General features: G+C 44.4%; 1 protein-coding gene across 1 annotated transcript; it reads right to left on the reverse strand.

Annotated features, from left to right (window-relative positions):
• Positions 1 to 923: 923 nt before the first annotated feature.
• On the reverse strand, positions 924 to 18817 carry LOC130143782 (myosin heavy chain, skeletal muscle, adult-like). The gene is made up of 38 exons (XM_056326678.1): positions 18596 to 18817; positions 18365 to 18508; positions 18115 to 18271; positions 17524 to 17551; positions 17314 to 17425; positions 17128 to 17220; positions 16941 to 17004; positions 16759 to 16857; positions 16552 to 16655; positions 16327 to 16465; positions 15236 to 15354; positions 14988 to 15137; positions 14281 to 14451; positions 12548 to 12857; positions 12368 to 12438; positions 10753 to 10840; positions 10542 to 10659; positions 10170 to 10293; positions 9579 to 9715; positions 9233 to 9488; positions 7601 to 7843; positions 7327 to 7503; positions 7096 to 7241; positions 6916 to 7006; positions 6438 to 6827; positions 6084 to 6210; positions 5870 to 5988; positions 5366 to 5562; positions 4790 to 4973; positions 4538 to 4703; positions 4241 to 4365; positions 3741 to 4049; positions 3437 to 3640; positions 3018 to 3143; positions 2752 to 2922; positions 2561 to 2665; positions 2326 to 2421; positions 924 to 1195 (listed from the first exon to the last, which is right to left on the reverse strand). The coding sequence occupies exons 1-38, from the start codon at positions 18800 to 18802 to the stop codon at positions 1043 to 1045; spliced, it is 5820 nt and encodes a 1939-aa protein (XP_056182653.1). The 5' UTR covers positions 18803 to 18817; the 3' UTR covers positions 924 to 1042.
• Between the last annotated feature and the right edge of the window lie 8557 nt (positions 18818 to 27374).

Genomic DNA, 27374 nt, shown 5'->3' on the forward strand with positions numbered 1-27374 from the left:
ACTGTGCCTCTGCTGTTCAGATCAGGGTCTGAATGAAGGAAAAAGCGTTTGACTATTCCCCACACACACCTTCTTCCCTCATGCCCTTCCCAAAAATATATTGTCTGTTCAGGCTGTAGGTAGGCCAAAAGTGACGTGTGAGGTGCAGGTGTGTGAGGAAGGAATGGAGGGGTGCACCCATCCGTTCTCTTCTTTTCTCTTGCCTGAGGCAACACCACGTGCAGGCTCCTGTGCGAGAGGTGACAAGGCTGACCTTTGAGGTGATGTGTTGAGGAGTGTTGGTGCCACGCGGTGTGTGAGAAATGGGCTCTAAGGGGCAGCCCTTCCAGCACGTGGCCGCAGGCAGGGCTCAGCATTTGTCCACTGCAGAGAAACTAGAAGCAGGTGGTGGCAGCAGCAGCTGAGGGAATCTAGGGTGAGAGAGATGGCACAAATTAGGGTGCTATCAATGTGTCATAACTGCATTTTCTGTGCCAAAAATCATCTCTGCCAAGGAACTGACAGTCCTTCGCGGTGCGGTGCACTGTAACTACTGATAACTCACTCAGAGACTTGATGTTTAGGGTTTGTGACTGCCAGGATCACAAGCAAAAGCAGGGAAAGGAAAAAGAAAAGGGATCACCCTCCCTTGCCTCTCACATGGGAACTCAACTCTGCTGAAAAGACAATGGGAGAAGCATGAAGAGGATGTGAGGGCAGGAGCAGGGCAAGGAGCTGCCAGAGATGGAAGAGGGCACAGTAGGACAATCAGGGTCTCCCCAGGAATGGCCGGCCTCTAAGCTTGTGGGATCTCAATCCAGAGTTTGCATTAGCTTCTCTCTTCCCCCAGCCAGGAAAAATAAGAAAACTTGTGCGATGTGGTATCCCAAGCTTGGTCAGAAAAAAACCCAAAGAAGGCACTGTTCATAGCATGTGTGCGAGCAATCTACGGTCTTTATTCTCTAGACATTGAGGTGGGTACAAAGACTAATTACAGAAGAAAGAGACCAAGAGGTTCACATTTTGTGCAGCCCTCGGGTCACTTTGCTGACTCATGACATCCTCACTCCTCCTCTTCTATCTTCCTATGAAACTCACGGCTCTTTGCTCGGAGCTTGTTGACCTGTGACTCTGCAATGTCAGCCCGCTCCTCGGCTTCCTCCAGCTCGTGCTGGATCTTGCGGAACTTGGAGAGGTTGACATTGGACAATTCCTCCTGTGTGGGGAGAGGGAGTTGGTGGTGAGGAGCCCAGGGCAGGGGTTTCACTCCACCTGCACCTCTCGGCCTTGCGGGGCTGCAGCTGTTCCCCAAGGGAAGGCACAGAACTCCTATCTCCCACCTACTACTGCTGGCCCAGAAGCCTCACACAGATCTCCTCATCCTCCCCTTTTTAGAAGATCCATTGTAGACAGAGCACAACAGGGTTTGAATATAATTCTGCTCTGGATGTGGGAAGGAAACAAACATGGCATCTGCCAATCAAGTTTTGTTAGCTCTAGAATTAAGTGTTCAACTATTCTTGCAGACCATGAGACAAGGTTGGGAATTTTTAAGAGATGGTGAGTCCATGAGATCTCTTCATTGCCTATTTTGCAGATTCCCTTATCTGAGTCCAGAACTCTTGTCTGTACTGGGCTTTTGCAGTAGCAAAGAAGCCAGGCTCAGACATCCATAAATTCAGGGGCTGCAAGACTTCCATCACTTCACTCCTGATTGCTGCATGCCCAGAGAAAGGCAAACACTCCTCGCACAATTCTCACTGCAGCACACAGTGTAGCTTAGGAGTGTATTTCCAACACCTTCTCTATCTGCTGAAATTTCCCTGGGTGTATCCAAAATGTGGAATTCCCTGTAGTAGATGAGCATATGCCAGAATGGACTTCTAATGCAACATTTTCTGTGTTCCTGGCAAAGAATTCTGAAGGTTTGGCGAGCTGTTTTCTTCCATAGAACTTCCAAGCTCTTGCACACACCAAACAAGGGTGTCATGGTCATAGGCATCTTTCATTAAGATAGCTATATGGATGTCAAAACTCTGAAAATATGCTTTTTTCAAAAATTCAGGACATATTTTACTGACAGTATCATTAATAAGACTTTTTACAGACAACTTAGTTTTTCTAATGCAAAAAAGTGTTATGTGAACATGCCTTTCTCATTAGAATTTCATTCATTCATTGATTTTATACTCAAAGCCTGGGTTAATTTAAAAAAAAAAAATTAAAAACTTGAAGAACACTATTACTGACCAGTGGCAATTCCCAAGATTCTTATATTCATCTCCTCAATGACCGTGCTACCCACTTGGAAAGTGTTTCTTGACAAGCACTCAGAGTGATACTTACAGCTTCTTCAGATTGTCTCTTGTAGGATTTCACCTTCATTTGCAGCTTGTCCACCAGATCCTGCAGCCTGAGAATATTCTTCCGGTCCTCCTCAGACTGGAGTGGTTGGAAAGCAGGAAAGAGCGTGAATCAGTTTTCCCACCATGTGAGTTAACAATTCCCCTTGACAACCAAGTGCAAAAATATTTGCTTCCTGGGAGAGGGTGTGTGAGGCCAAGGAGGCCTCCTGCCTTACCTGGTAGGTCAGCTCCTTCACCCTCCTCTCGTACTTGCGCATGCCCTTCACGGCTTCAGCGCTGCGCTTCTGCTCAGCATCAACCTCCCCTTCCAGCTCCCGCACCTGCAACGAGAAGCCCATCTTTGGAGCTTCCCTGCTGGCTGCTAACGTGGCGTGCTCACTCATGCACAAAGAAAAGCCCCACGCACTCTGGCCTCCAGCTTCTGGATTTGCTTCTTGCCTCCCTTCAGAGCCAGCTGCTCGGCCTCATCCAGACGGTGCTGCAGGTCCTTCACCGTCTGGTCCAGGTTCTTCTTCATCCTCTCCAGGTGGGCGCTGGTGTCCTGCTCCTTCTTCAGCTCTTCTGCCATCATGGCTGCCTGATGAGAGCAAAGGGTCAAAGCCATTGTGGGGCTGGAGACCATCTGAGGGAAATTACTCCCACCATCGGCACTGAAGGGAGCCCCCAACTCACATCTGTGATGGCCTTCTTGGCCTTCTCTTCAGCATTGCGGGCTTCCTGGATCGTATCCTCCATTTCACTCTGGATTTGGGCAATGTCTGTCTCCAGCTTCTTCTTGGTGTTGATCAAGCTGGTGTTCTGTGCAAAGAGAGATGGTGAGATTTTTATCATAGAGCCTGCGATACCAAACCTACAGCCTGAGCCAAGTTTCCCCTCTTCAAGCTTGCAGTTCAGACACTGGAATACTTTCTAAAATGGTTCTCTAGAAAGTGTCAGTAGTGGGTTCAGGGGATGGGTTCTGAGCATGCCTTGCCTTGTGGACAGCAGTACAGAGATCATTCGATCATGCTAGTACTGCCTATCCTCTGGAATATAGTAGCCTTCCATGTATGTTCAGTACCAGCACAACTGCTATTGCACCATGCCCATACCTGGGTATGGAGGAGCTGCACTCGTTCGGTGGCATCCAGAAGCTCCTGCTCAGCCACCTTCCTTGACCGCTCCGTCTGCTCCAGGGCTGCCCGCAGCTCCTCAATTTCAGCCTGCAGCAGGTTTGCTCGGCGCTCCACCATGGCCACCTGCTCCTTCAGGTCCTCCTGTGTCCTCAGAGCATCATCCAAATGTATCTGGGTATCCTGCAAAAAGGACAAGAGAAATGGCAAGGTGGCAGCGTGCGCTTGGGCACCAGAATTGTCAGGGACGTCATTTCTCTCCCTGTTGCTTTGCTGAACAGACCTTGAGCACAGCCTGCGTGTTTCTCAGGTTCTTTTGTGCCTCTGCAGCCACGCGGTTGGCATGGCTCAGCTGGATCTCCATTTCATTCAGGTCTCCCTCCATCTTCTTCTTCAGCCGCAGGGCCTCATTCCTGCTCCTGATCTCAGCGTCCAGGCTGCTCTGCAAGGACTCCACAATCCTGAGGTGGTTCCTCTTCATCTGGTCAATCTCCTCATCTTTCTCTGCTATCTTCCTGTCAATCTCAGACTTCACTTGGTTGAGCTCAAGCTGGAGGCGCAGGATCTTCCCCTCTTCATGTTCTAGGGAAGCCTGGACAAGTGGACACAAATATTGGTAATGTAGATAAGGCCACTGCTCATTTCTATGTAATTGTAGAATATTGCAGGAAGTCTCAGCTGTTTACACTCCCCAGCCAAAACAGAGGGGAACAAGCATTTTTCAGCCACATTTCCCCATTGCTCATTTCTTTAGTGCAGACCCCAGGGATTATGGGCGTGTACCTCAGCTTCCTCCAGAGCAGCCTGGATTTCAGATTTCTCCTGCTCAATCTGCTTCTTGACTTTCTCCAGCTCATGAATGGCCTTGCCTCCCTCTGCAATCTGCTCTGTGAGGTCAGCGATCTCCTCTGTGGGAGCAAAGGCCAACGGCATGGTCAGGCACGGAGCAGAACGGGAAGGGCCCTGCCGCACCAAGGTGACGGGCATCTTTGCAGACACGCAGGCACAGACCCCTGTGGAGCGGTGGGTAGTGGTGGACAGTGGGAAAGCCCAGCCAGGAGCAGAGGGCCAGGGACTTACGCTGCAAGTTCTTGTTCTCACGCTTCAGCGTTTCCAGGTGGTCCAGGGACTCCTCGTAGGCATTCTTCATCTTAAAGAGCTCCGTGCTGAGGGAGCGAGCCTCCTTCTGGGAGGCCTCCAGCTCAGCCTGCGTTTCCTCATACTTCTGCTTCCATTCTGCCAGGATCTGAAGGGAAACGGCACGTGAGCGTGGATGTGGCAATCGGGAGGGGACGCTCTGCCCAGGAACCCCAGGGCTGGAGCCCACAAGACCTTGTCAAAGTTCTTCTGCTTCTTATCCAGAGCTGCGCAGGCAGCATTCGCTCGCTCCACGTCAATCATCAGGTCCTCCACTTCATTCTGCAGCCTCTGCTTTGTCTTCTCCAGGGAGGCACATTTGGCATTCACAGCTTCAACGTGTTCCTCTGCTTCCTGCAGGCGCTGTGCCAGCTTCTTCCTGAGAGGTTTTAAGTACTGCTCATATTTGGGAACTAAAATGGATGTTATTTTTTCATTTTCAGCACAGTCCTGAGGCACTTTGCAGTATCTGGTCCTAATGCACATGGCACAGAACCTATCCCACCCTGACATTTTTCCTCTTTTTTTCTTTCCGCAGAGTCTAGCTATCCTTCTGCCCTCCGCACACACCACACATTGCCTTTCTTCTGCATTCTAGGTCACATAGCTTATTTTCCTTGTGTTTTTCAAAACCACACCTTTATAGTACATATTTCTGTTTCATATAACTCATCTTCAACCTTTTAACAGGCTTTTGCTTTTCAGTATCTCAATGGCCTCTTCAAATTTCTGTTAGTGGTTTCTGCCAGCCTTCCCCACATTTTTACATACTTGGCCTCCTCCAGCTCCTCCGTGCGCTGAATAGCGTCCGTCTCGTATTTAGTTCTCCACTGGGCCACTTCGCTGTTGGCCTTGGACAGGGCGCGCTGCAGCTCCCCCTTGGCTTCCTGCTCCTCCTCGTATTGCTCCCGCAGCAGGTCACAGTCGTGGCGAGCAGACTGCAAGGCGTGGGCCAGCGCGTTCTTGGCCTGGGGGTAAAAAGATTGCAATAAGTACTAGAGGTATCCTGGGAAATTTTTTGTTAGTGGCACTTAGACACTGGAAAAGACACTGTCTATCCCAGAGCAACAGTGATTAAGTGACTGCATGAAAAGAAAATCCAAGGTCTGATATACCACAAAAAGCTAGGAGTTCTGCACAGATAGTGCCTAGATTACATGACCTAACGGAATGTTTTGAACTTTTAATTAGCTCACTTTTTGAACTATTGCACACTGCACCAAAAATAATGTGATGTAAAATATTTATTTCATATGTAACATTAAATATCTTCACCTTTATCTCTTCCTCTAGTTGCCGCTTCAGTTCTTCAATCTGCTGGGTGAAAGCCTGTTTCCCTCTTGACAGCTGAGAAATTAAAGCATCTTTTTCCTCTACCTGGCGTGAATATTCACCTGAAAAAGTTTGTAATTAAGAAAGTACTTTTAACACCCAAGGGAGTCTTTTAGAGTGTTCTCCCACTTCCAAACTAGAGATGGAAGTGCCATACCAGATTCTGTCTGCAGACGGGCTCTTTGAGCACTAAGATCGCTGATCATGCGCTGGTTCTGCTCGTCCTTTGTTTTATATTCACTTAGCTGGTCTTCCAGAGTGCGACACATTTTCTCTAGATTTGCCTATATGTCAAGCACATATAAGAAAATAGTTAGTACCTTGGTTCTGCCATAATTACAGCAGGAAAATGTGTCCAGAGCATGCATTTTAACATCTGGGGACTATGTGTATACACCCACAGTTCTGTGCATTATATTTGGAGAAAACAGTTACAACCTGATCATAGTTAAATAAGATTTAAAACACATACTACATTCTACTCAAAATAATAATAAAAATATTTCTGTACCTTGGCTTTGGAGACAGACTCCATGTTACTGGCCAAGTCGTCAATCTCCATCTTGAGCTCACTCTTCTCCTTCTCCAGCTTCTGCTTCACTCGCTGCAGGTTGTCAATCTGCTCCCCAAGCTCAGCGGTGCTGTCTGCGTGCTTCTTGCGCAGGGCCGCAGCCGTGGCTTCGTGCTGCAGCGTGGCCTCCTCCAGGTCGCGACGCATCTTCTGAAATTCTGCCTCACGCTTCTTGTTCATCTCAATCTGAGCGGCGGTAGCCCCTCCGGCTTCTTCCAGGCGCTCGCTGATCTCCTCTAGCTCCCTCGACAGGTCAGTCCGATGCTTCTCGGCTTTTGCCCGAGAGGTTCGCTCTGCCTCAATTTCCTCCTCCAGCTCCTCAATACGAGCCTGGGGAACATTAGGCACCCTTCGCACCCATGCCCTCCTCCTTCCCGACCTGAGACTGGCTGAGAGAGGGGAAGGGCCAGACACTTGCCTGCAGCTCCTTGATCTTCTTCTGTAACTGCATGCCCAGGAGCTGCTCATCCTCAATTTTGCTCTGGATCTGGCTGATTTCAAAGTCTTTCCTTTGGGCAAAGCAAACTGTGTTAGCGTCTGAGCAAAACACCCCCAAGCGCACCAGCCCCACAGTCTGGTGCCCCACAGCCACGCTTACTTCTTCAGTTTCTCATCCAGCTGCTGCTTATCATTTTCCAAATCCATGATGCTGTCATGGGCCAGCTTCAGGTCTCCTTCGAGTTTCCTCTTAGCTCTCTCAAGGTCCATGCGCAGTTTCTTCTCTTGCTCCAGGCACCCTTCCAGCTAAGAAGAACAAGGCCATCAGTGCGCTGCCAGCCAGGTATAACTCTAAACCTGTCCTGCTCTTGCTGTATGCCTGTGTGCTTACATCGTCCACTTGCTGCTCCAGCTTGGTCTTAGCTTTGGTCAGCGTATTGACTTTGTCCTCCTCTGCCTGCAGGTCATCCAGTGTCTGCTGATGGGCCTCTTGGAGGGCTTTCTTCTCTTTAGTCAGCTTGGCAATGGTCTCGTCCAGGGCTGCCATCTCCTCTGTGAGGTTTTTCACCTTTGAGAAGAAAAGAGTAAGTGCAGATAAAAAATGGCTACTGTATAACAAAGCAGAGGTCTTTTCTGAAGTGGAAGTAGCATCTTCTGCCTCATACCTTGTTTTCAGTGGCATGCTTTTCCTTCTCAACCTTGGCCAGTGTTAACTCCAGGTCATCAATATCTTTCTTGAGCTCAGAACATTCATCCTCCAGTTTCCTCTTCTTGGCTGTCAGCTCAGCATTGATTTCCTCCTCATCCTCAGCCCTTTCAGTCACCTCCTTTACTTTGGCTTCCAGCTGGATCTTGGTTTTGATGAGCTGGTCACACCTTTCCTCAGCATCAGCCAAAGCATCAGCTTCCTGGTGGGAAAATACTGGGTTTAGGGATTTGGTTTTTTGAAGGAAAATGAAGATGTTTACCTTCATAGTTTTTAGAGTCCTGGAGAGCAATTTTGTAGTTAAAAATTTGCTTAATCCAACAGAATGAAATCCAATATAGAATAGATTTTATATTGTTGGTTTCGAAACAGCCAGTTTTGAAAGCTAAAACCAAGTAAGATTCTTTTCTGTGTACATGAAGGCCCAAGTATTTACATATTTGTTCCAGATATACAATTCAATATTATCCCATAATATCAAACATTAGAATAAAACATATAAATTTTTTTATTAATCAGAGGAATACCTCGCACATTTATGAAGTGCCAAGTGATAACCATATGCCAAGATACACATAAATAAATACAAAAGTCACAGTTATGCTAACATCATTCCTGCATCTCTATTTTTTTCACCCTACTGTCTTTCTGGAGCAACTGTTTCTGATTTAGATTTTCATTACCACAGCCCGAAAATATCTAGCAGCTTTGGCTCTTCTCTGTGAGACCCTCATCAGCTAAGAAGAAAAGGAGCTGCTGGAATATTTATCCCTAGGCTTTTTTTGCAACAGATGTCCTGTGTTGTTTGTTATATTTTGTCTCAAGTTTCAGTCTAGCAGAAACAATGAGAAAGAAAAATGATAATTTTAGCAGTGAGTGATTTTTTTTCATCATTTTACATTTAAAGATGCTTTAAAAAGTGGGGACATGTAAATTTTCCTGTCATATATGCTGCATAGTATTACTTTGAGGATACAGTCTTTTCTATTCTGTGCATTATTTAATTTAGAAACCACAGCATTACAACACTACAGATGTATCACACCATTGTATATAATGATTCTGAGTGATTTAGAAGGGCAAGTGAGAATATTAAATTCTGTTTCCTCTGTTAGTTCGGTATTACAACATAGTAATGTTTGTAACAGCTAAGCTGCCATCTACACCAGAAAGAAACAAGTTACCTTGTTTAATTGGAGAATAAAGAAAGGAAAGAAATGTCCTCTTAACTTGTCCTAAAAACTCCTAATCATGTTTGTATAAGGATAGGCATTCTCAGTTTTGGAGAAGTAGGAAAAATGACTAGAACAAACATTATACTAATACAAGTAAAGTTTCTGGATTGCTGATACAGCTTAACTGAATGTTAATGATAGAGGCCTCAGCATACACCATAGGAAACTCTCACATACAGCATCTGGACTCCTGACAGTCATTATTGAAGCTGCTTGTATTTTTAAGAGCACCACTTCATAAAACACAATTGAATGGACTTAATATGTAGTTTACAGGTATCTTTTCAAAATGTAGTTGTAAATATCAGCCTGATAGTCACAGTTCAGTTAGGATGAGGCACACTGGTAGTACTCACAGCCTGTACTTGGAGCTGGAGATCATTTTTCTCCTGCACCAGTTTCACCATTTTCTCTTCCAGCTCCTTCCTCTTTGCCTCAGACTTTGCAAGCTCTTCCTTGGTTTTCTCAAACTCCTGTTTCATGTTGGCCATCTCCTTCTCAGACTCTGCACTCTTCAGCAAGGGCTTGATCTTGAAGAACAGCTTCATCCAGGGCCAGTGCTTCACGTTCATGAATGCACGAATATTGTACTGGATGCAGAAGATGGACTCTCTGAAAGGTAAGTCAAATTAATATTAAATATTTAGACCATGATGATACAATAAGCCAGATACAGTGCACTTAATTTGAAGAAATGTCTACCTCCTCTCCACCATTCTCTGGTACTCCACTCTCATCAGGAAGCCCCTGCACCTGGCCTGTGTGCGGGTGATGAGCTGTGCCAGCTTCTCATCCCTCATCTCCTCCAAGAGGCCTACCAGCCCAGCTTTGAAGAACACCTTAGTAAGAGCATGAAAATAGGTGCAGTGTATATGGTTGTTCAGTGTAGCCCAGTACCCTGTACCCCATGGTGTACAATATGGGAATCTAACAGAAAGAGCAAAAGCACAAAGAAGGTATGTAGTGATAGACCCCCTCTTATATCTCCAAGCTTCCTGTTACCTGCAATTGAGGAACTATAACAGTCACACATTTTGCCTTTGTTTCTATTAACCCTTGATTCTTTTATTCTACAACTTCACCTTAAATTAGGAACCCTTAATTGGCCTTTAATTAAATCATCCTATGGCAAAGAATTTCAGTTTTATTGAAGTGTTGAGTCAATAAGTACTTAGCTGATTTCTTTTAAGTATGCTATTTGATTATTTCACATGCTATCTGGAGAATCTGAGTATCATTCTCAAGCCATGTAAATCAAAATCACAGAGTACTTGAAACAAACAGTTCTTGTACCTTGGTATGACCAAATTTGTATTGAGTGTGGTCTATATCAATTGATCCAAGAAGTTTCTCACAAGCCTTCTTGCTGTCAATGAACTGTCCCTCTGGGATAGCACTGGCATTTAATACTTTGTATCTGGGGGAGAAAATGAAGGAATTGCATTGGACTCAATGATCTTAAGGGTCTTTTCCAACCTAAATGATTCTATGAATATAGAGACCAATAGGCTGGTACACGGCAAGAAATAGTCTCGGAACTGTTGAGAACATAATAGTGTTGCTAAACATAAGCTTAGAGAAGGCTTTAGTCACCAGAGGTGAAACTTTAATTTCACAAGCTACTCAAGATGGACAAAACGATCCATTAAGGGGAAGAAGTCTGACCTCTGTTTAAAATCTGCATACAACACTCTGTTGGGAAATCCTTTCCTGCAAATTCTGATCCCTTCCAGCACACCGTTACACCGCAGCTGGTGAAGCACCAGTTCATGCTCCATGGCACCTAGAAATTCAGAGCACAAATACATGCTATATTCTCTAATACAGAGGGGAAGAGCTGACCATACTGAAAACCTTCTACATGTGAGTCTCTTACCAGGTGTTTTTGTTTCATTTGGGATGATGCAGCGTACAAAATGTGGGTGGGTACTTCGCAGATTGGTCATCAGCTTGTTTAAATTCTCCTGGGAGAGTCATTAACAAAAGTTTATATTAGCAAATGTAATTTCCACTACAAGCATCAAGCCCTCTAAAATGAAATAACGAAGTATCAGACAAAAATTAGCTTGCAGAATCCTGAACTAAAGCCCCCCACAAGTTTTTCTGACTTTCCACGGATCTTTGCTGTTACTAAGTTAACATATAAAGTTCTTCTGATTAATCCATAGGAAATATTGTACTCTTAAACATAGTTTTAACACATTTCACTGACTCTAGTGGAATGTCCTTATTAGAAATAACAGCCATCTTCCACTGGATGTACCCAGAGAGATAAATTGGTGCCTCTGTGGCAGTTTGAAAAGATGGGACATATGGAGCAGAATACATAGAACCTTCCTGGTTTCCCCACTGAAAGCAAAAGGAACAAAAATGACAAGCTGAGTTTTGTATGTCTAGATGACATGTTTATCTTGTAAGGTAAGATGAGAATAAGGTGAGATAAATCCCAACCTTGTTTTGTAATTAATATCTGTATACTTTTTTATAAATATTTATTGCTTATAATTAGTGGAGGGAAGTAGGTGCCTCCAGAGGACACCTCAGAGTACATAAATTAAGCAGCCAAAACATTAAGATGTCTAAACACTAACATGTCTAAACAAGAGGGATAGAAGTTTGAAAACATAACAGAAATGCAACCCAAATCCAGAAAACAATATATCTACTATAACATTTCTCTTAAAGTCTTATGACCTTTCAACATAGGCTTATTGCATTATTTTTGAATGATACATTCTGGCAATAATTTCCCACTTGCAAGGCCAAGGCACTACAGCCATGATTATTTTTCTTGGGGCATATACACACATGCCCATGTTCTGTTTCAGAGCACTGGCTAGAGGCTGTCAGGTGATCACGAATCATATGATACCGGATCTGTAGAAGAAATTAGGCTATATCAACAAGGGAGACCTAAATGAAGGATGAATATGGTAATAAATAACCTCAGGAGAGACTAGACATTGCACCTGGTGGAACTGTATGAAGCAGCTAGGCAGCAAGACTTGGTTATGACAAAGAACTGTCAAGTATCTGACATCCTAGAAATCTATAACCCAGGGACTGGTGGTATTTCAACTATAAGAAATTGATCCCTTAATCAAGGAGAAAAATTAGAGCTATAAATGGAGCAAATAAGTTATTCTCCAGACCAGTGGGCAGAATGTTGTTAAAAGGCAATAAAAGGTTCCGAAGCCAGAGGTGGACATCTGAAGAAATCTGTTATATTTTAGGTGTATATATATAGAGAGAGAGGTTTTCTGTATGACATTCTGCTGTCTGAAACTGTCATCCTGGGACAAGTGGACAAAAAGAAAATTTGTGCCTTCCGTGGAATGGAGCATAAATAGATTACAGTGGCTTTATTCCTAACAAAAGATTGCCCAAGAACTTCAGGGTCTTTTAACACAACTAAGCCAAAGAAAGACTAGACATTTTAAATGATAGGTTTAGTTCTTATTTTAGGATGAATAGTGAACTCTCTACTGTACCCGGAAAAGAGCTGAGACAGTCTGGAAGGAAGAACCCTTCTTCTTGCCACCTTTCTTGCCAGCACTAGCCTCTGCAAAATTGAAAATAAATAAAACAGATTTAAGATTTTTCCTTTTGCCTTTTATAATTCCTTTTTGTAAGCTGCACATCAGTGAAAATATGGGATTCATAGAACCAACCTGCATCTGCTCCACCATAGTTGGCAAAGAGTAAGGCCAGTGTCTTCACAGAGGATTTCTGGTACAACCCAATGACAGTTTCATTCAGGGGGTCCTTGTTCTTCTCCAGCCAGCCAGTGATGTTGTAGTCCACTGTGCCAGCATAGTGTATCAGGGAGAAGTGTGCCTCAACCTTCCCTTTGGTAGGCTTGGGCTTCTGGAAGTTGCTGGACTTGCCCAGATGCTGGTCATAGAGCTTGTTCTTGAAAGAGGTGTCAGTTGCCTTGGGGAACATGCACTCCTCTTCCAGGATGGAGAAGATGCCCATGGGCTAGGAGAAATGAGCATGGGAGACAGACTGTAATTTAGTTTTCAGGGCAATAATGACCTTCACCTAGGCAGAGCAGTGGAACACAGACTGAAATACACATCAGAAAATATTATTATTCAATTACATCTTCTGCTAGAAAGTGAAATTAAATATATTGATACTTACGTTTTTAACACCAAATTAATCATAAAGATTAATGGACATTCATTTAGTTTGTGTGGAGAACATGCTTTATAAAATCAGAGCACTATTTTCTTATCCAGAGGGACTCAAAGCACACACAGATGTCTTAGACAAATTGAACATGAGCTAACAGTACACCCTTGCAGCAAAGGCAGCCAACTCATCCTGGGCTGCATTAAGAGTGTTACTAGCAGCTCAAGGGGAGTGATCCTTACCCTCTATTCAGCTCTGCTGAGAAACATCTGGAGTGCTGTGTCTAGTTCTTGGCTTCCCAGTACAAGAGAAATGTGGACCTAATAGAGTGAACCCGGTGACTGGCCACAAAGATACTTAAATGACTGGAACATCTGACATACAAAGAGAAGCTGATAGAGATGGGACTGTTCAGCCTAGAAAAGAGAAGGTTCTGGGGGATCTTACCAATGTGTATAAATACCTAATGGGAAGGGATAAAGAAAACAGCTAGAGGCTTCTAGTAACTTGTCCAGTGACAGGACAAGATGGAACAGTCATGAATTGAAATACACAAAATTCCATTTAAACAGAAGAAAAAAGCTTCTTTACTGTGAAAGTGGTCAGAAGTTGGAACACTTCCCCCAGAGTATCTGTGGAGTCTCCACCATTGGCAACATTCAAAATCCAGCTGAAAATGGTCCCGAGCAACCTGCTCTGGTGGACCTTGTCTTGACCAAAGGGGTTGGACTAAGTGATCTCCAGAGCTTCCTTCAAACCTCAGCAGCTCTGTGAAGCTGTGATTCAAACTACTTATCCTCCTGCCAGCCACTGAACTTTTCATCTCATGTGCAGTGTGATGTCTTCTCATAGTCAGTCAAGGGATGCACATGTAAGTGTGATTGTGCACTGACAGTTATGTATGTCTCTCTTTTATGTTAATTTTACAAAGATAAAGATATTCTTCTGTACTAGCACAAGTCTCTTAGAGCTGAAAGATGAGGAGGACATGTTGATCTGTAAATTGACTCTAACTGTTTTGGAAAAACACTCTTATTGGGAGTTTAACAACCTTTGGCACTTGAAAAGAGATGTACAGACTTGCTCTCATAAAGCTGTGTGAAATCGCCTTCACATCTCACTTGACAGAAGAAATAAACACAGGGCAAGGTATTTTGAATAATGAAAGTTGAATACTTGGACATGAACATAGAAGATCCCTTTTAAAAATGAGGCCAAGTAATACTAGAATTTGCACGCATGTAGTGCATTTGAACAGGAAGGGTACCTTCTCAATGAGCTCAATGCAGGCAGCCAGGTCCATCCCAAAGTCAATGAATGTCCACTCAATTCCTTCCTTCTTGTACTCCTCCTGCTCCAGCACGAACATGTGGTGGTTGAAGAACTGTTGCAGTTTCTCATTGGTGAAGTTGATGCACAGCTGCTCAAAGCTGTTAAACTGCAAATAAAATAAGAAGACATATCTGCAAGATGCAGCAATAATTGCAAAAACTCATTTGTTTAAAATTTGAGTGCAGTTATCTTGGCTTCATTGTCAAGTCAGGCATTTAGTCAGTCTGCTTTATATCTACGTAACGAAACAGAGAAATGCATCAAATTAATTGTCCACAAGGAATTTTTTTTGCATTGATAAAATTGTGATGATAAAATATATTACCTGTATAATCTGAGACCAAATTACAGGAAGAAAAAACTCAATCTTAGGCCTCTCATGATATATATGTTTTTATACTATATTGTCCTTGATCATTTAAAGCAAGGATTTTTTCTGATTGGACCATTCTGTACTTTTGAGTTGGTGCATCTTGAAATAAGACAAGTCCTTTGAAAGATCATTTTTTACTTTATGAAAAGAAAGGCAAATAGCTACAAATAATTATGTGAAGATATTACACCTTTAAAAACACATCTCAGAGTGAGCATGACATCCAGTTGTCACTTCCAAATAGCTCTTACCAAAACTTTGTTACTTACATCAAAGATCTCAAAGCCAGCAATGTCCAGGACACCAATGAAGTACTGTCTGGGTTGTTTGGTATCCAGCTGTTGGTTGATACGAACAACCATCCACAAGAACATCCTCTCATAGACAGCCTTTGCCAGAGCACCAACAGCATTGTGCACCTATAAGAAAAATAAATGCATAGAGTTAACATATAGAGCAGAGGAGAATCAGAAGGATCTTAATTCAAAACATGGTTCCAGGTTACTACGTTTCTTACCTGCTGTGCAGTTTGACCTTTGGTCACATACTCATTCCCAACCTTGACTCGGGGGTAGCAGAGGGCCTTGAGCATGTCAGCTGAATTCAGACCCATAAGGTAGGCAGCCTTGTCAGCCACTAAAAAGGGAAAAAGAAAGAATTTAGTGTTATGTACATTCTGAATCCCGGAGTGTTCTCTAAAGGCTGAAGGATTCAGCCTTCTGTTCTTGGAAATTTTTCAGTAGACTCTCATATGGGGAATTTTGCTAACATCAAAGTCATCATTATGCATACTAAGCTTTTCTGAAAGAATTTATGTTTGAAAAACTTCACCGAAGGATGTAGAAAGTAACGATGTTTTCAAAAATCTCTTGGCACAAAACTGAAAGCTGCAGATTGCAAGGCTGAATATTTGTAATACATGTGTAGCTCAGGAGATGCAGTGGCAACAGCCAGGTACTGATCTACATCCAGGTAGTCAAAACCACCCAATATTTCAGGTAGAACACAAAGAAGGTATCTCTGTTCTCTTTCAGATCCAGAATCTACAACCCCTTATGATCTTTGGTTTCTGACAGTAACACTCACTGGGTTTCATCCTTTTACCTATGATATTTCCCACCTTCTGCCTTATGCTTTAGCAAGATGGGCCATTGCTCAGAGAGATGGAGACATGGGTTGTAGGTCCTGTGCCAACAAAGGAGAGGAATCAAACACACCTCTCACACCAGAGGAATTCTTAATAACTGACGGGTAAGGGTGAATGGGAACACTGTCCCCCACCCTGTTACAGCTGAAGCACTTGGCTGCTTCACAATTGCAAACCATATTCCAACAAAAGTACCACTAATGATGTTAAAGGAAGAACATCCATTGCTCCTAACTTCTGGAAGTGTACAAAAAACAGTTTAAACTATTAATTGTTCATAGCATGAGACACCAAAAATCCTAAGGTCAGGGAACATGATATACTGAGAAGAGGACAAGCAACACATTTTTTCTGGCTTATTGTTTTCCCTTGGGATCCTAAAGCCCAACAAAGAACAAGTTTTAGTGTCTTCCACATCCATAGTGGCTTGTAGAAAGGTTAATTATTAAGTTTGATAATACCTTCTGTGCCATCTGGCTCTGCTTGCTCCTCTCTTGGTTTCTGCTTGAACTTCAGGTTCCCATAGTGCATAACAGCCCCTGTCAGCTTGTAGATGGCTGTCTTCTCATCAGCAGTGAAGCCCAGGATGTCAATGGCACTCTGGCAATTCAATCAGCAAAGTGAAATATTTACATGTTATGTGATGTATGACCTATGCCTGTTGACCTGTTCCATAAGTTACTTACATCTGTAGCCATCAGTTCCTCCTTGTCATCAATACTTGGAACAGTGATTTCACCTTGACTCACAAAAGGGTAGTCATAGGGGTTGGTGGTAATGAGGAGCATTTCTGAAAACGAATGGGTTCATGGATTAAATTTCATTGGTTTTGTGTAATGTAGTTAAATGCTGCTCAGGGATATTTCTCCAAAAAGATCAGTGATGCCTCCTACCAATTAGCTCCGGCTTCTTGTTGGAAGTGATCTGATAGAATATGTGGTAGCTTCTTTCTGCTTTAAGCTGGAAAGTGACTCTGGACTTCTCCAGCAGGTCTGTCAAGGAGGGTAGGACAGAGTGAGTACAAGAACTGGGAAGTGAATAGAAGGAGTGGGATCAGGCCAGGAGAGCGACTTACAAGTTTCAATGTCAGCAGAAGCCAGTTTGCCTGTGGCCCCAAAGTGGATTCTGATGAATTTGCCCTGTTAAGGAGAAGCAGCGGCATTTCAGCCTGGAGGCGTTTCATTGCTGTCTCCTTCTGTGAGAATGCCACTAGCCCATCACTACTGTTACAACAAGGAGCAATTTCTCCTAAAACAGCTTACAAAGCGTGAGGAGTTGTCGTTCCTCACGGTCTTGGCGTTTCCAAAGGCCTCCAGCAGTGGGTTGGCGCTGATGATTTGATCCTCAAGCGTTCCCTGCAGGATGAGAATTATTGCTGCTTATCCTTTCCAAAAATCACGTCAGGAACAGAGGAAAGCATTGATTCCAGCCAGCACCTGTTACTTTACCTGCATTTTGCCTGACTGCTCCTCTTTCTTCTTCTCCCCACTCGCTGCAATTGTTGCAAAGTACTGGATGACACGCTTCGTGTTCACAGTCTTCCCGGCACCGGATTCTCCGCTGTCAAACCAAAGAGAGACGCAGAGAGCGTGTGGTCAGGCAGGAGGTCCCCTGGCACCGGGCAGCCCCGCAGGGACCCGAGCAGGGGGTGTACGTACGTGATCAGGATCGACTGGTTCTCGCGATCTGTGAAAGAGGCAGAATGAAAGACAGTGTTTGCAGTTGACCTGGGTAACACTGACTTGAATGATAAGTAAAGCTGTAAGTGGAAGCTGGGGCTTCCCTAGGAAGTCCAAGAGTACCCAATTCCCTTCCAGGTCCTAATGGTACTAAATATAATCCAGAATGGATGCATAGAGCTGTCAGAGCCTGTGACAGGTCCTGAGACAAGTTGGGTACCACCCTTCATACAGTTCCTGTCAAGGAAACTAATCAAACTGCCTGCATGTGTTCAAAATAGTGGATTATATGGAATAATAACTTACTTTCCTATCAGTGAAAAAAAGTAGAAAACTAAGTCAAGTACTATTTCTGCAGCGGGAGAGGGTACAATCTCATACAATACGGTGCAAATAATACACTGACTCCATGCATGCTTCTTGGTCAGTTTCACTTGAAAGTAGTTCCTGCATAACTCGACCAAGTTCTCAAACATCTCTGTGGTGTCTTAAGCTGGCTTGTCACATACCGCAGTGAGATCACTGGGCCTTCTTGGTTTAGATTGCTGTGAGGGAGGTCAAGCAACTCACCAGTCAGCATGAACTGATAGGCGTTGTCCGAGATGGAGAAGATGTGTGGAGGGGCCTCCTGGCGCTTCTTGCCTCGGTAGGCCAACACCACCTCCGGGTTGTACACCGGCAGCCACTTGTAGGGGTTGACAGTGACGCAGAAGAGCCCCGAGTAGGTCTGCGAGGAAGGGAGACAGCACGTTGGCTCCCACTTGGCCTGGCAGAGCAGTTCCTCCCGGCTGCCCAAAGGCAGGCTGCTGCTGGTACTTACGTAGATCATCCAGGCTGCGTAACGCTCTTTGAGGTTGTACAGCACAGCGGGCTCGTGGAGGTGGGTCATCATGGCCATGTCCTCGATCTTGTCGTACTTGGGAGGGTTCATGGAGAAGACCTGATCTTCCTTCACGGTCAGGGTCTGTCAAGGAGACAAAAGATCTGTGTGCGTCAGCTGAAAGCTCAGAGTGGGAATCAAATGCTGATCTGAATCTTGAATTTTGCTCACCTCTCCAGCTTCAGTCTTGACAGTGACCTTCCCTGATTCCCTGCTCTGGATTGTTCCTTTCACAAAGGATTCTTTAGGGTGGGCCACAAAGACGGATGTCTTGGCATCAAAAGGCTTGTTCTGGGCCGCAATTCTCTCCTTTTCCGATTTTCGGAGATAAGGAGCCGCCTCCCCAAAAACAGCCATCTCAGCATCTCCAGAGGCCATGTCTGCACTTCACTGAAGGTATGTCAGCAGAAGGCTCTAATGGGGAGGAAGGATATGATACTGATTGTTCACATCTGTTCTGTTAGAGTGTGAAAAATTTTATATGCCTTGGTTTCTCTTCATAAACTTGAGTATTTTGGAACAGCTAACATGAGCTCACTAGAGAACTAAGTTTTAGGTCAACTTCAAAAAAAAAAAAAGAGTTTTTCATTGCTGTAGTCTGGTCTTCAGACATTTAGAACAACTTTTAATGACCTTTCAGAACTGTGGGTCTGGTACTTTAAGAATACTATGTGAGATAAAGAGTGAATTTGCTAAGCAAGTTTCACTAAGGCATCACTATGAGGAATGGAAATGGAGTTAGGACATTGTGTTAAAAGGATGAACAATGAAGTAACATTTCTGAAAAACTGTAGTTTAGGTGACCTACAGTCTTGGATAGCATTGAACCTATGGGACATTTACCTGTTAGATATAATAGTAACAGAAAAGCAGGGAGAAATTAATGAATTTTGCTAATTAAATTGTCAACTGAAAGAAAAGGGCAGGCTTTGTGACATTTTAACATTCTGCCATAATTTATTTTGTTATATGCATTTGTCATTCTTCAATACGTCTAAATAATTTCAGCCCCAAAGTTCTGACTTGGGTGAAATAAAATTCAAGTGCTGAAATCGGAATCGTGAAGCCTGTACTGGGATCCAAAATTAATACTTATGGAAAAAAATCTAGGAACAGGTGAGTTCTCAAAACCTTAAATTATAGGAGTATTTCTTCATATGCTTTATTAAACCTGTAGGTAGCTAAATTTAGCCAACTGCACTTGAAAATTCTAGAGCTACATTAACAAAATTTATTCCCTCTATTTATTAGGTTTTTTTTTTTCTTAGAGTAAGAAAATGGGTATCTAAGAGAACCCTGGCATTTTACAAAGGTGGTGCTCAAATGTTTTATTAATTCATACATTCTCAGGTAGAATGCAGAACTTTCGACTTTTTCTTGCTGTGCTCCTCTTGGTCTGGTTCTACTGCTGCCATTGCAAAGATGGGAAGCCAGCACACCTTGATCCCTGTTAGGTCAGTTAAGCAGAAGTAAAGAATTTCCCCATGGGAATTTTCTGTTCTGCCACCAGTGGTCAGAGACTTCAAACACAGCCACTGGAAAACCTGTGGCACCCCACCACCTTCTACTGTAATCACACTAGGTTTGAATATAGGGTGAAACAATGGCCCTTTCAGAAACCCCACCCAAAAGGATCTTTCTCTTTCCTCTAAGAATTAATAAATCAGGTTCTTACCTCTCGTGACACCAGCTGGGGTCTTGCAGGCTGGCAGCTGGTCGGTACTGTGAAACAGAAATGGCAGCTCCCTACTTGCTGCTGCACAGAAATCCAGAGTGAAAAGGTGCAGGTGCCTTGAAAGCAGATTTAAACCCTAAGCTGAGAAACGGACTCCCCTCCTGGAAATGAGCATCGGAGGCAGCAGGAATGCTGCAGCACATAAGGGCACCATCCCCTTCTTGCAAGCCTGCCGACCCCATACACTTACCTTGAAGCTTTCCGTGGAGACAGGGCAGACTTGTCACAGGGACATTTTATACGATCTAGTCTGCAGATGCTACAGATGCCTACTCTTTCTTCGGTCAAAAAATTTTTGGCAAACCTTCTTTGGTAAAGCATTGTCTGGCAAACTGAACTAAGGGCATAATTGTCATTTGACATGACTAGATATAATTAGAAAATTTTGCTGTCTTACTGACTATATGAATGCATCTCCTATAAACAATCTGACAAGGGTGTTAAGGAGGGAATCTGGACTAGTCAAGGCACTTAGAGAACTTGGATGCAGGACTTACGGATTCTATTGCTGGCTTTCCCACCGACTCACTGTATGACCCAGGGTGGATTGCTTGGTACGTCTGCACTGTAGATATTCCAGCTGTACAACAGAAAAAAACAGGATGTTAAAAGATAAATTAGCATTATTAAAAGCTTTTGGCAGTTATGATGGTAAAATCCTGAAAGCAGTCTAATAGTTCATGGAATTTACAGGCACAACAGAATGGTCAGCCAAACACCACATCCGCGAGAGGCTGGGTTCTACCTGGGATTTTAAGCTGGTGCCTCTGACAGAGATGTGAGGCAGCTTCAGGGATATCAAGAATAGTGCATGCACACACACACACAGAGGCATGTGCACATGTGCATGTGTGTCTCTCTGTACACACTTGATTGCAAATAAGTGGGAAATTCTCCAAAAAATGTTGTTGTGACCTTGTGCACCACCTTGTTCTATGGGAGGGGTTGTACCTGCTAAGACTTATGCACGTCAGTGCCAGTAAGAGGTGCTTCCTTCTTTTCAGGCAACTTCTTAGCTTATCTAGGTGTTCCCATGTTTATAACCCTAGGAAAGCTAACTTTGATCTAGGAAGAGCCCCCACAGGGTATTTTCTAACCTACAATTGATAGAGAAATCCTCTAGTCAGCCATACCTATAAAAATAATTTGACCTATGCGCAAACAACCCACCTCAGTATGCAGACCCAGATGCTCTGCAGCCAACAGATGCTCAGTCCAGCTCTTCCATTGCATCACAAATATCTTGCACACTTACATGCTCACACAGTTCCAAAAAACACAGTGATACCTTTACCAGAGCATTGGGGGTGGCAGGCATGCTTTTGCAATGCTGATAGAATGGAGGGAAGCGGGATTTTCTGGTAGTCCTGGAGAGACACAGATTTAGTTTTAGGAAGGGGACACTGTCATGTGAGCTGCTTTAAATCTTGTCAGGTTTAAATACATTCTTCCCCTGGTCATTGGCATTTTGGTTATTGAAAGAGCTCAGTGGATAACACATGGGCAACATTAGGAAAATGGTGCATGGATCTGATGTTATATCCAGCATCAGGCAAAGTCCTGTGCTTGTAAAGCCTGTTCCAAGGAGCTCCTGCTTTGCTGGAGCCCAGACCCAGAGCTCGCCGCCGGGCTCCATGCTCAGGGCTTGGCGAGGCTGATGGAAACACCCTGTGCTGTGCCCAGGACGAGCCCAGAGCCAGCCACCAGGTAATGGTGAGCGCGTGGGTGCATCTGAAGCCCTGCCTCTCTGGGGTCAGTCACCAAGGGGTGCTGGTGAGGGCACCTCCCTCCAGCGGGACCCAGAGCGCAACTTGTGCCGCCAGCATGGGGTCAGCAGGCTTTGCTCTGAGGGGCTCTTGTGACCGAGTACCCAGGGTGCTGGGGTGCCACGTGGTGCCCAGCAGCCCAGTGGTTACCTGTCCTGGCTGAGGGCAGGACAGAGATGTCCCGGCAGCTCAAAGCCTGGGGTTAAGAAGACGATGCAAGAAAAGCAAGGGACGGCTGAGGGCTCTTCCAGGGCACGAGGGAAGGGGCTCTTCTCCCATCAGGTTGGGGAGGGAGCTCTAGTCTCCCATTCCCAGGGAAGCTCTAACATGTGCACTGTAAAGGCAGCATCCTGTAAAGGCTGCCGCAGCTACTGTTGCTTTTTTGTGGGGCCCTATTCTCAGCAGTACATAACAAGCCTGTCTTGCGCAGTGCTGTCAGGCTGGGACAGTGCCCTCAGGATGTGCCAGTGCTCAGTTACTCTCACAGTAAAGAAAATCTTTCCTGGTTTTCAAAGGAAACCTCCTATGTTTCGTATTTTGCCCACTGCCTCTTGTCTTGTCACTGGTCACCACTGAAAAGAGCCTGGCTCCATCCTCCACCCTCCCCTCAGGTATTAATATAAATTGCTGGGATCTCCCTGAGCCTGCTCTTCTCCAGGCTGAACAGTCCCAGCTCTCTCAGCCTTTACCCATAGGAGAGGTGCTCCAGGCCCTCAGTCATCTTAGTGGTCCTTTGCTGGATACTCTCCAGTAGCTCTACATCTTTGTCATATCGAGGAGCCCAGGATTGGACACAGCACTCCAGATGTGGCCTCACCAGATCAAGGGGAAGGTTCACCTCCCTCGACCTTCTGGAAAAACTCCTCCTAATGCAGCCCAGGACACCATACACCTTCTTTGCAGCAAAGGCACACTACTGGTTCATGTTCAGCTTGGTGTCCACAGGATCCCCAGGTCATTTTTTTTGCAAAGCTGCTTTCCAGCTCGTCAGCACCCAGCATATGATCTTAAAGGTCTTTTCCAACCTAAATGATCCTTTGATTCTGTATACCGATGCATGGAGGTGTTCCTCCCCAGGTGCAGGGCTTTGCACTCCTTTTGCACTATTGGACCCAGTACTGACCTCTGGGTTTCACCCAACAGGTACCCAGTTGCACACTATCCTTAACACAGAAAACACTTTATGTTAAATGGGCCCTAGAAATGGCAGAGTCACAAAGACTTCAAGTCTTACTACCATGTTTACCAGTATTGATAATTGGGTTAACTAAATCATGTGTGGATTTCCAGCTCAAAACCCTTTGTGACCTTAAAGCAAAGCAAGCAAAGTGCACAGGCACCTCTGCATTCCCCCAGTAAACTCCATGCTTTGCATACATATACGGTAAGATGTCTGTAGGTTCAATATAATGTCCACAGAAGCAAGAATACATACGCTGGCCTAAGGGATCAAACCATTTGCCAACTACTTCAGGGACTTGGCCCTCACTTCACGGCTTCAGGTGGTATATAAATTCTCGGTGAATGTCTACAGGGAAAACACACCTGACAATTGGACTAAGTTTGTGGAGGTTGGAAGACGAGGCAGGAGAAAGTGCAAAAAAGTTTGGGAGAATAACCCAGTGTTCAGTGTTCTAGCGTATGACATAAAGCTCACAAAAAGAAGTGTTTGGTCAGCTGCCATAAGCATCTCTGAAATGGATTCTAAGCTACTGAGCACCTGCTTTGGATTTGTTTTAATCTATAAAGCTCATCTATCCCACCCAGATATCACTTATATGACACTGGCATAGCGGCTTCTTACACGCTTCTTACAAAGAAGCAGTCTCTAATCTGAGGTAGATGATCCAGATTCCACTGTAGTTTAACTCTGTAGATCTCAGTAAATTACATCAGGGAAAACTCTTCCCTGTTTCCTGCATCCAGGCACAGCCAAGGAGAAATCTGTACAGGAAGAAAACTGTTGTAAGAAGTGCAAGCGCCTCAATGCAAAAAGAAAAATGCAACATTCCCTGTCAGCCATTAATTTTCTGTCAGTCCTATTTTCATCTCTTCATGCTGGACTCCACTGGGGCCAGAAGCAAACCACAGCACAGATAAAAGAGAAGAGGCAGACTGAAAGCCACGTCTGGATACAGGCTGTTCTGCAGAGCAATGCAGTGCCGGCAAGGCTCACATTCCCCACGGAGGAGAAAGGATTCAATCATGCTGAAAATAGATCCTTCTTGAGACAGAGTTCAGGCAACGGTCTCACTTTCCGCCAGCCCTTAAGATGTGTATTTTCTTATCCTGATCCCCATGGTTAGCTGAGAGACAAGGAGTGAGAAGGTATTTTTTAGCTAGGCAGCAGACTGAGGAGGGGAAAGGTGCCTACAGACTGCTGTATGTTGGCTAGCAGGAACCTCCCCGTCACGTCCATTCAGGGTCATCAAGCTGAGGTTGTGGAGCCTTTCCCCAAAAAGTGTGGCTAATCTAAGCCATGACTGATCTGACCAACATTGGCAACAGATCCATTTGAAGTGGGAGACTGAACTAAAGACCTCCAGATGTTCCTTTGCAACAGCATCTTTGTGGCTTTAATGTAGAGGTTCCCTTTATCCATCCAAAATAGACAATTGCTCAAAGCTAAGCAGAGAAGGTATCTGCAGCTTCATGTCTTGTGTTAAGAAACAAAATTTTTCCTGGAATCCTGAAAAACAGTTTTTCTTGAGCAGACCACTGGGCATGAACCTTGGATCTCACTGCATTGTTGGAGACAGTTAATTCCATGGAAATGGTTAAAGCACATCCCTCCAGAAAAACAATTCCAGAACACTGCTTCAAGTATGTCATCTAGAAACGTCCTCAGCAGCAGCAGGCTTCAGTAGCTTTCAGTCCTTGAAGAACAGCATGACATGCAGGCAGTCAGAGAACTGTGGTGCTCACTGGGACAGCAAAGCACATCACATCACATCAGAAAGAAGTTCCACCAAGTGAGGAACAACAGGGCAGGAAGAATACAAGAGGATCCTTTTGTTACCAGAGGCTGGACACATTCATGGAGGTAATTGTATGTTGGTAAGTATTTCCCCAGTCCTGTTACAGGAATTTAGGGACCTGGTACAAACCTTTTTCATTCTGAGTCCCTAGGTAACATTTATCAGAAAAAGTCTGTATGATACAGTGAACAGCAGCTAACATCGCCACTGTGTTATTTCTGACCATATCATAACATTGAAGGAAATAAGATTATACAATGTCTATTTGTAGTGGGAGTGGACTAGATGAGATGGTCTTTATAGGTTCCTTCCAACCCGAGCCATTCTGTGATTCTGTGTGATTCTCTGAATGGCTGTGCTGGGTGAGACCAAAGGAAAATGTAGGCTTTCTCACACCTGAGACATTTTCATCATCCCAGTCTCCCCAAATACCCACTCTCTGCATGTCCCGCCCACGTGGTGAAGCCTTCTAGAGCACAAACGACCGAAAGGTGGTGAAAAAAGTCACGTGACTAGAGCAAAACCAAGGAAGGCACACATGGGAAACAGCAATGTATTTTCTGTGTCATTGCTAATAACAGGACACAGAAGCATAAGCATGTTCTTACTATCTTTCTGTGTAGCCTGAGAAGTCTCTGGCCGTCTCAGTGGCCTACTTGTCCCCCCACATGGAGGCTGTGTCTGAGCACACATCAGAGCTAAAGTGAAATGAAATCATCCCTGCGCAGGTAATTACTGGGGATTATTCCGTCCTGCTCCAACCTAATCAGCTTGCTGAGTGACTGGTCTGCAGACCCTCTTAAAACACTGTACATATTCCATAACATAGAATTTATATATATCTGTTCAGTGCTTATATACACATCTATGCTTGATGTGTTAGCAACTGTCTCTAAACACTGTGTCACATAGATGACAGACTTGGTGACAAGCAGCTTTGCTTGGAGATCCTTCTAAAGTCAGGTTCCTCTCATAACAACCAAATATGAGCTGGTATTGTGAAACTCAAGGATTTTTGTCCGTCTGCTGCATCTGTTACTTGTTTTCAGAGAAATTAGTATATATTCCCTCAAAATCTCCAGACGAACCCCCTGCCTAGTCACTGGTACGAAAGAAACTGATTGCAGGACAAACATCTTCAGAACAAACACCAGTTTCACTTTCTTTTCTTTTGTTCAACAAAACTCCCTCAGGCAAGTGCTATAGCTCTAGGATGCTTCCTAATTAAAGACAGCCTGATGCTGTTTCAAGCTATCTTCTCCCTTCCATTACTAGTGTTATCTGATAAACAGCGCTTGAGGAAAGGGGGTTTTATAGCAATTTCAGTGCCAAGCATTGGGATCAGCCTGCTCCTGCGGAGGGAGGTAGAAGTAGCTGAGCTTGAACAGGTAAGTGTAGGAAGATTGTTGACTTTCCAGGCTTGCTGCTGCTGCGATAGGTGCGGAAAAGCTGTGGCTGTGGCTTCTGGGAACAGCTGTTTAGCACTACCCACTGCTCCAGTGTGCCTTCCCATGGTGGGCATCTGGGAAGATGCTCTGCATCTTGCAGAGCTCTGGCATAGGCAAAGCCATTTTGCTGTGACCATTATGTGAATACATCCCCTGCTTCCGAAAATTGCTGCCTAAAGAAGACTTTTCTTAAACAGTAGGGTTTTTTTTTTAACCTCCCTTCTTTCCCTTTTCCCAGGTCTTCAGAGACTTTTACTCCCATATAATATGCTTTTCCAGCTGCCACACAGAACTTACCTTCAGCCCATTTGAGAGGGTATGAAACAGCAGCTGTGCATCCATATTCCAGCTGAAAACAATCAAGATCTGTGAGGCTTGCTCAGCTGTGAGAAAGCCAGAGCAGAAAAAAAAAAAAACAACCAAACCCTGTCATGCACAGATAGTCTCATAGATTTGAGAACAAGCAGCCAGCCATATCAGCCTAGAGCAAAGGACCAGCTGGTATTATGTGCATGAGTATACGCTGGATACTTGGTGAAAATCCAATTTAACTTTTTCCATATTATTTAAAATATTATGTAAGCATATCGTCTTCCCACCTGGTTGTTCCTTTTCCAAAGTGAAAGGTCACAGTCTGGACAGCTTGTCTCTCCAGTGCTCCCATCAATTTTGTTGTCTTTCTCTGTGCACTTCCTAATTGCACAGGCCAAAACTGCAGACAGCATGTGGTTTGTGGGCCTGGTAGAATGATTTCTGTTTTTGTTCTTAGCTGATCCTAATAATTCCTAATATTCTGTTTGCCTTTTGTGGCCACCAGTGAGCACCGACTGATGTTTGGAGGCAACTATTATTTACTATTCTGGTGGCCTTCCTATCTCCTAATCCTGGTCATTTTGAGAGACAGAATTCCTATAGGGTTTGGTCTATGTATGGTTCAGAGTAATTGTATGGACAGAGAAGTTGATATTCTATTTCATCTGCACAAAGAGGTTTTACAACTGATGATCAGACAGCCTGCCTTAC

The sequence above is a fragment of the Falco biarmicus genome, chromosome 1 (genome assembly GCF_023638135.1).
Source record: "Falco biarmicus isolate bFalBia1 chromosome 1, bFalBia1.pri, whole genome shotgun sequence".
In the NCBI taxonomy this organism is placed as follows: Eukaryota; Metazoa; Chordata; class Aves; order Falconiformes; family Falconidae; genus Falco; species Falco biarmicus.

Excerpts from the sequence above, each read along its gene's own strand:
- LOC130143782 (XM_056326678.1), bottom strand. The coding sequence starts at position 18,802 with ATGGCCTCTGGAGATGCTGAGATGGCTGTTTTTGGGGAGGCGGCTCCT. Across the intron at positions 12,439-12,547 it reads CTATGGTGGAGCAGATGCAG|AGGCTAGTGCTGGCAAGAAA; the intron begins GTTGGTTCTATG and ends TCAATTTTGCAG. Across the intron at positions 7,504-7,600 it reads AGCATGCCACTGAAAACAAG|GTGAAAAACCTCACAGAGGA; the intron begins GTATGAGGCAGA and ends TTCTTCTCAAAG.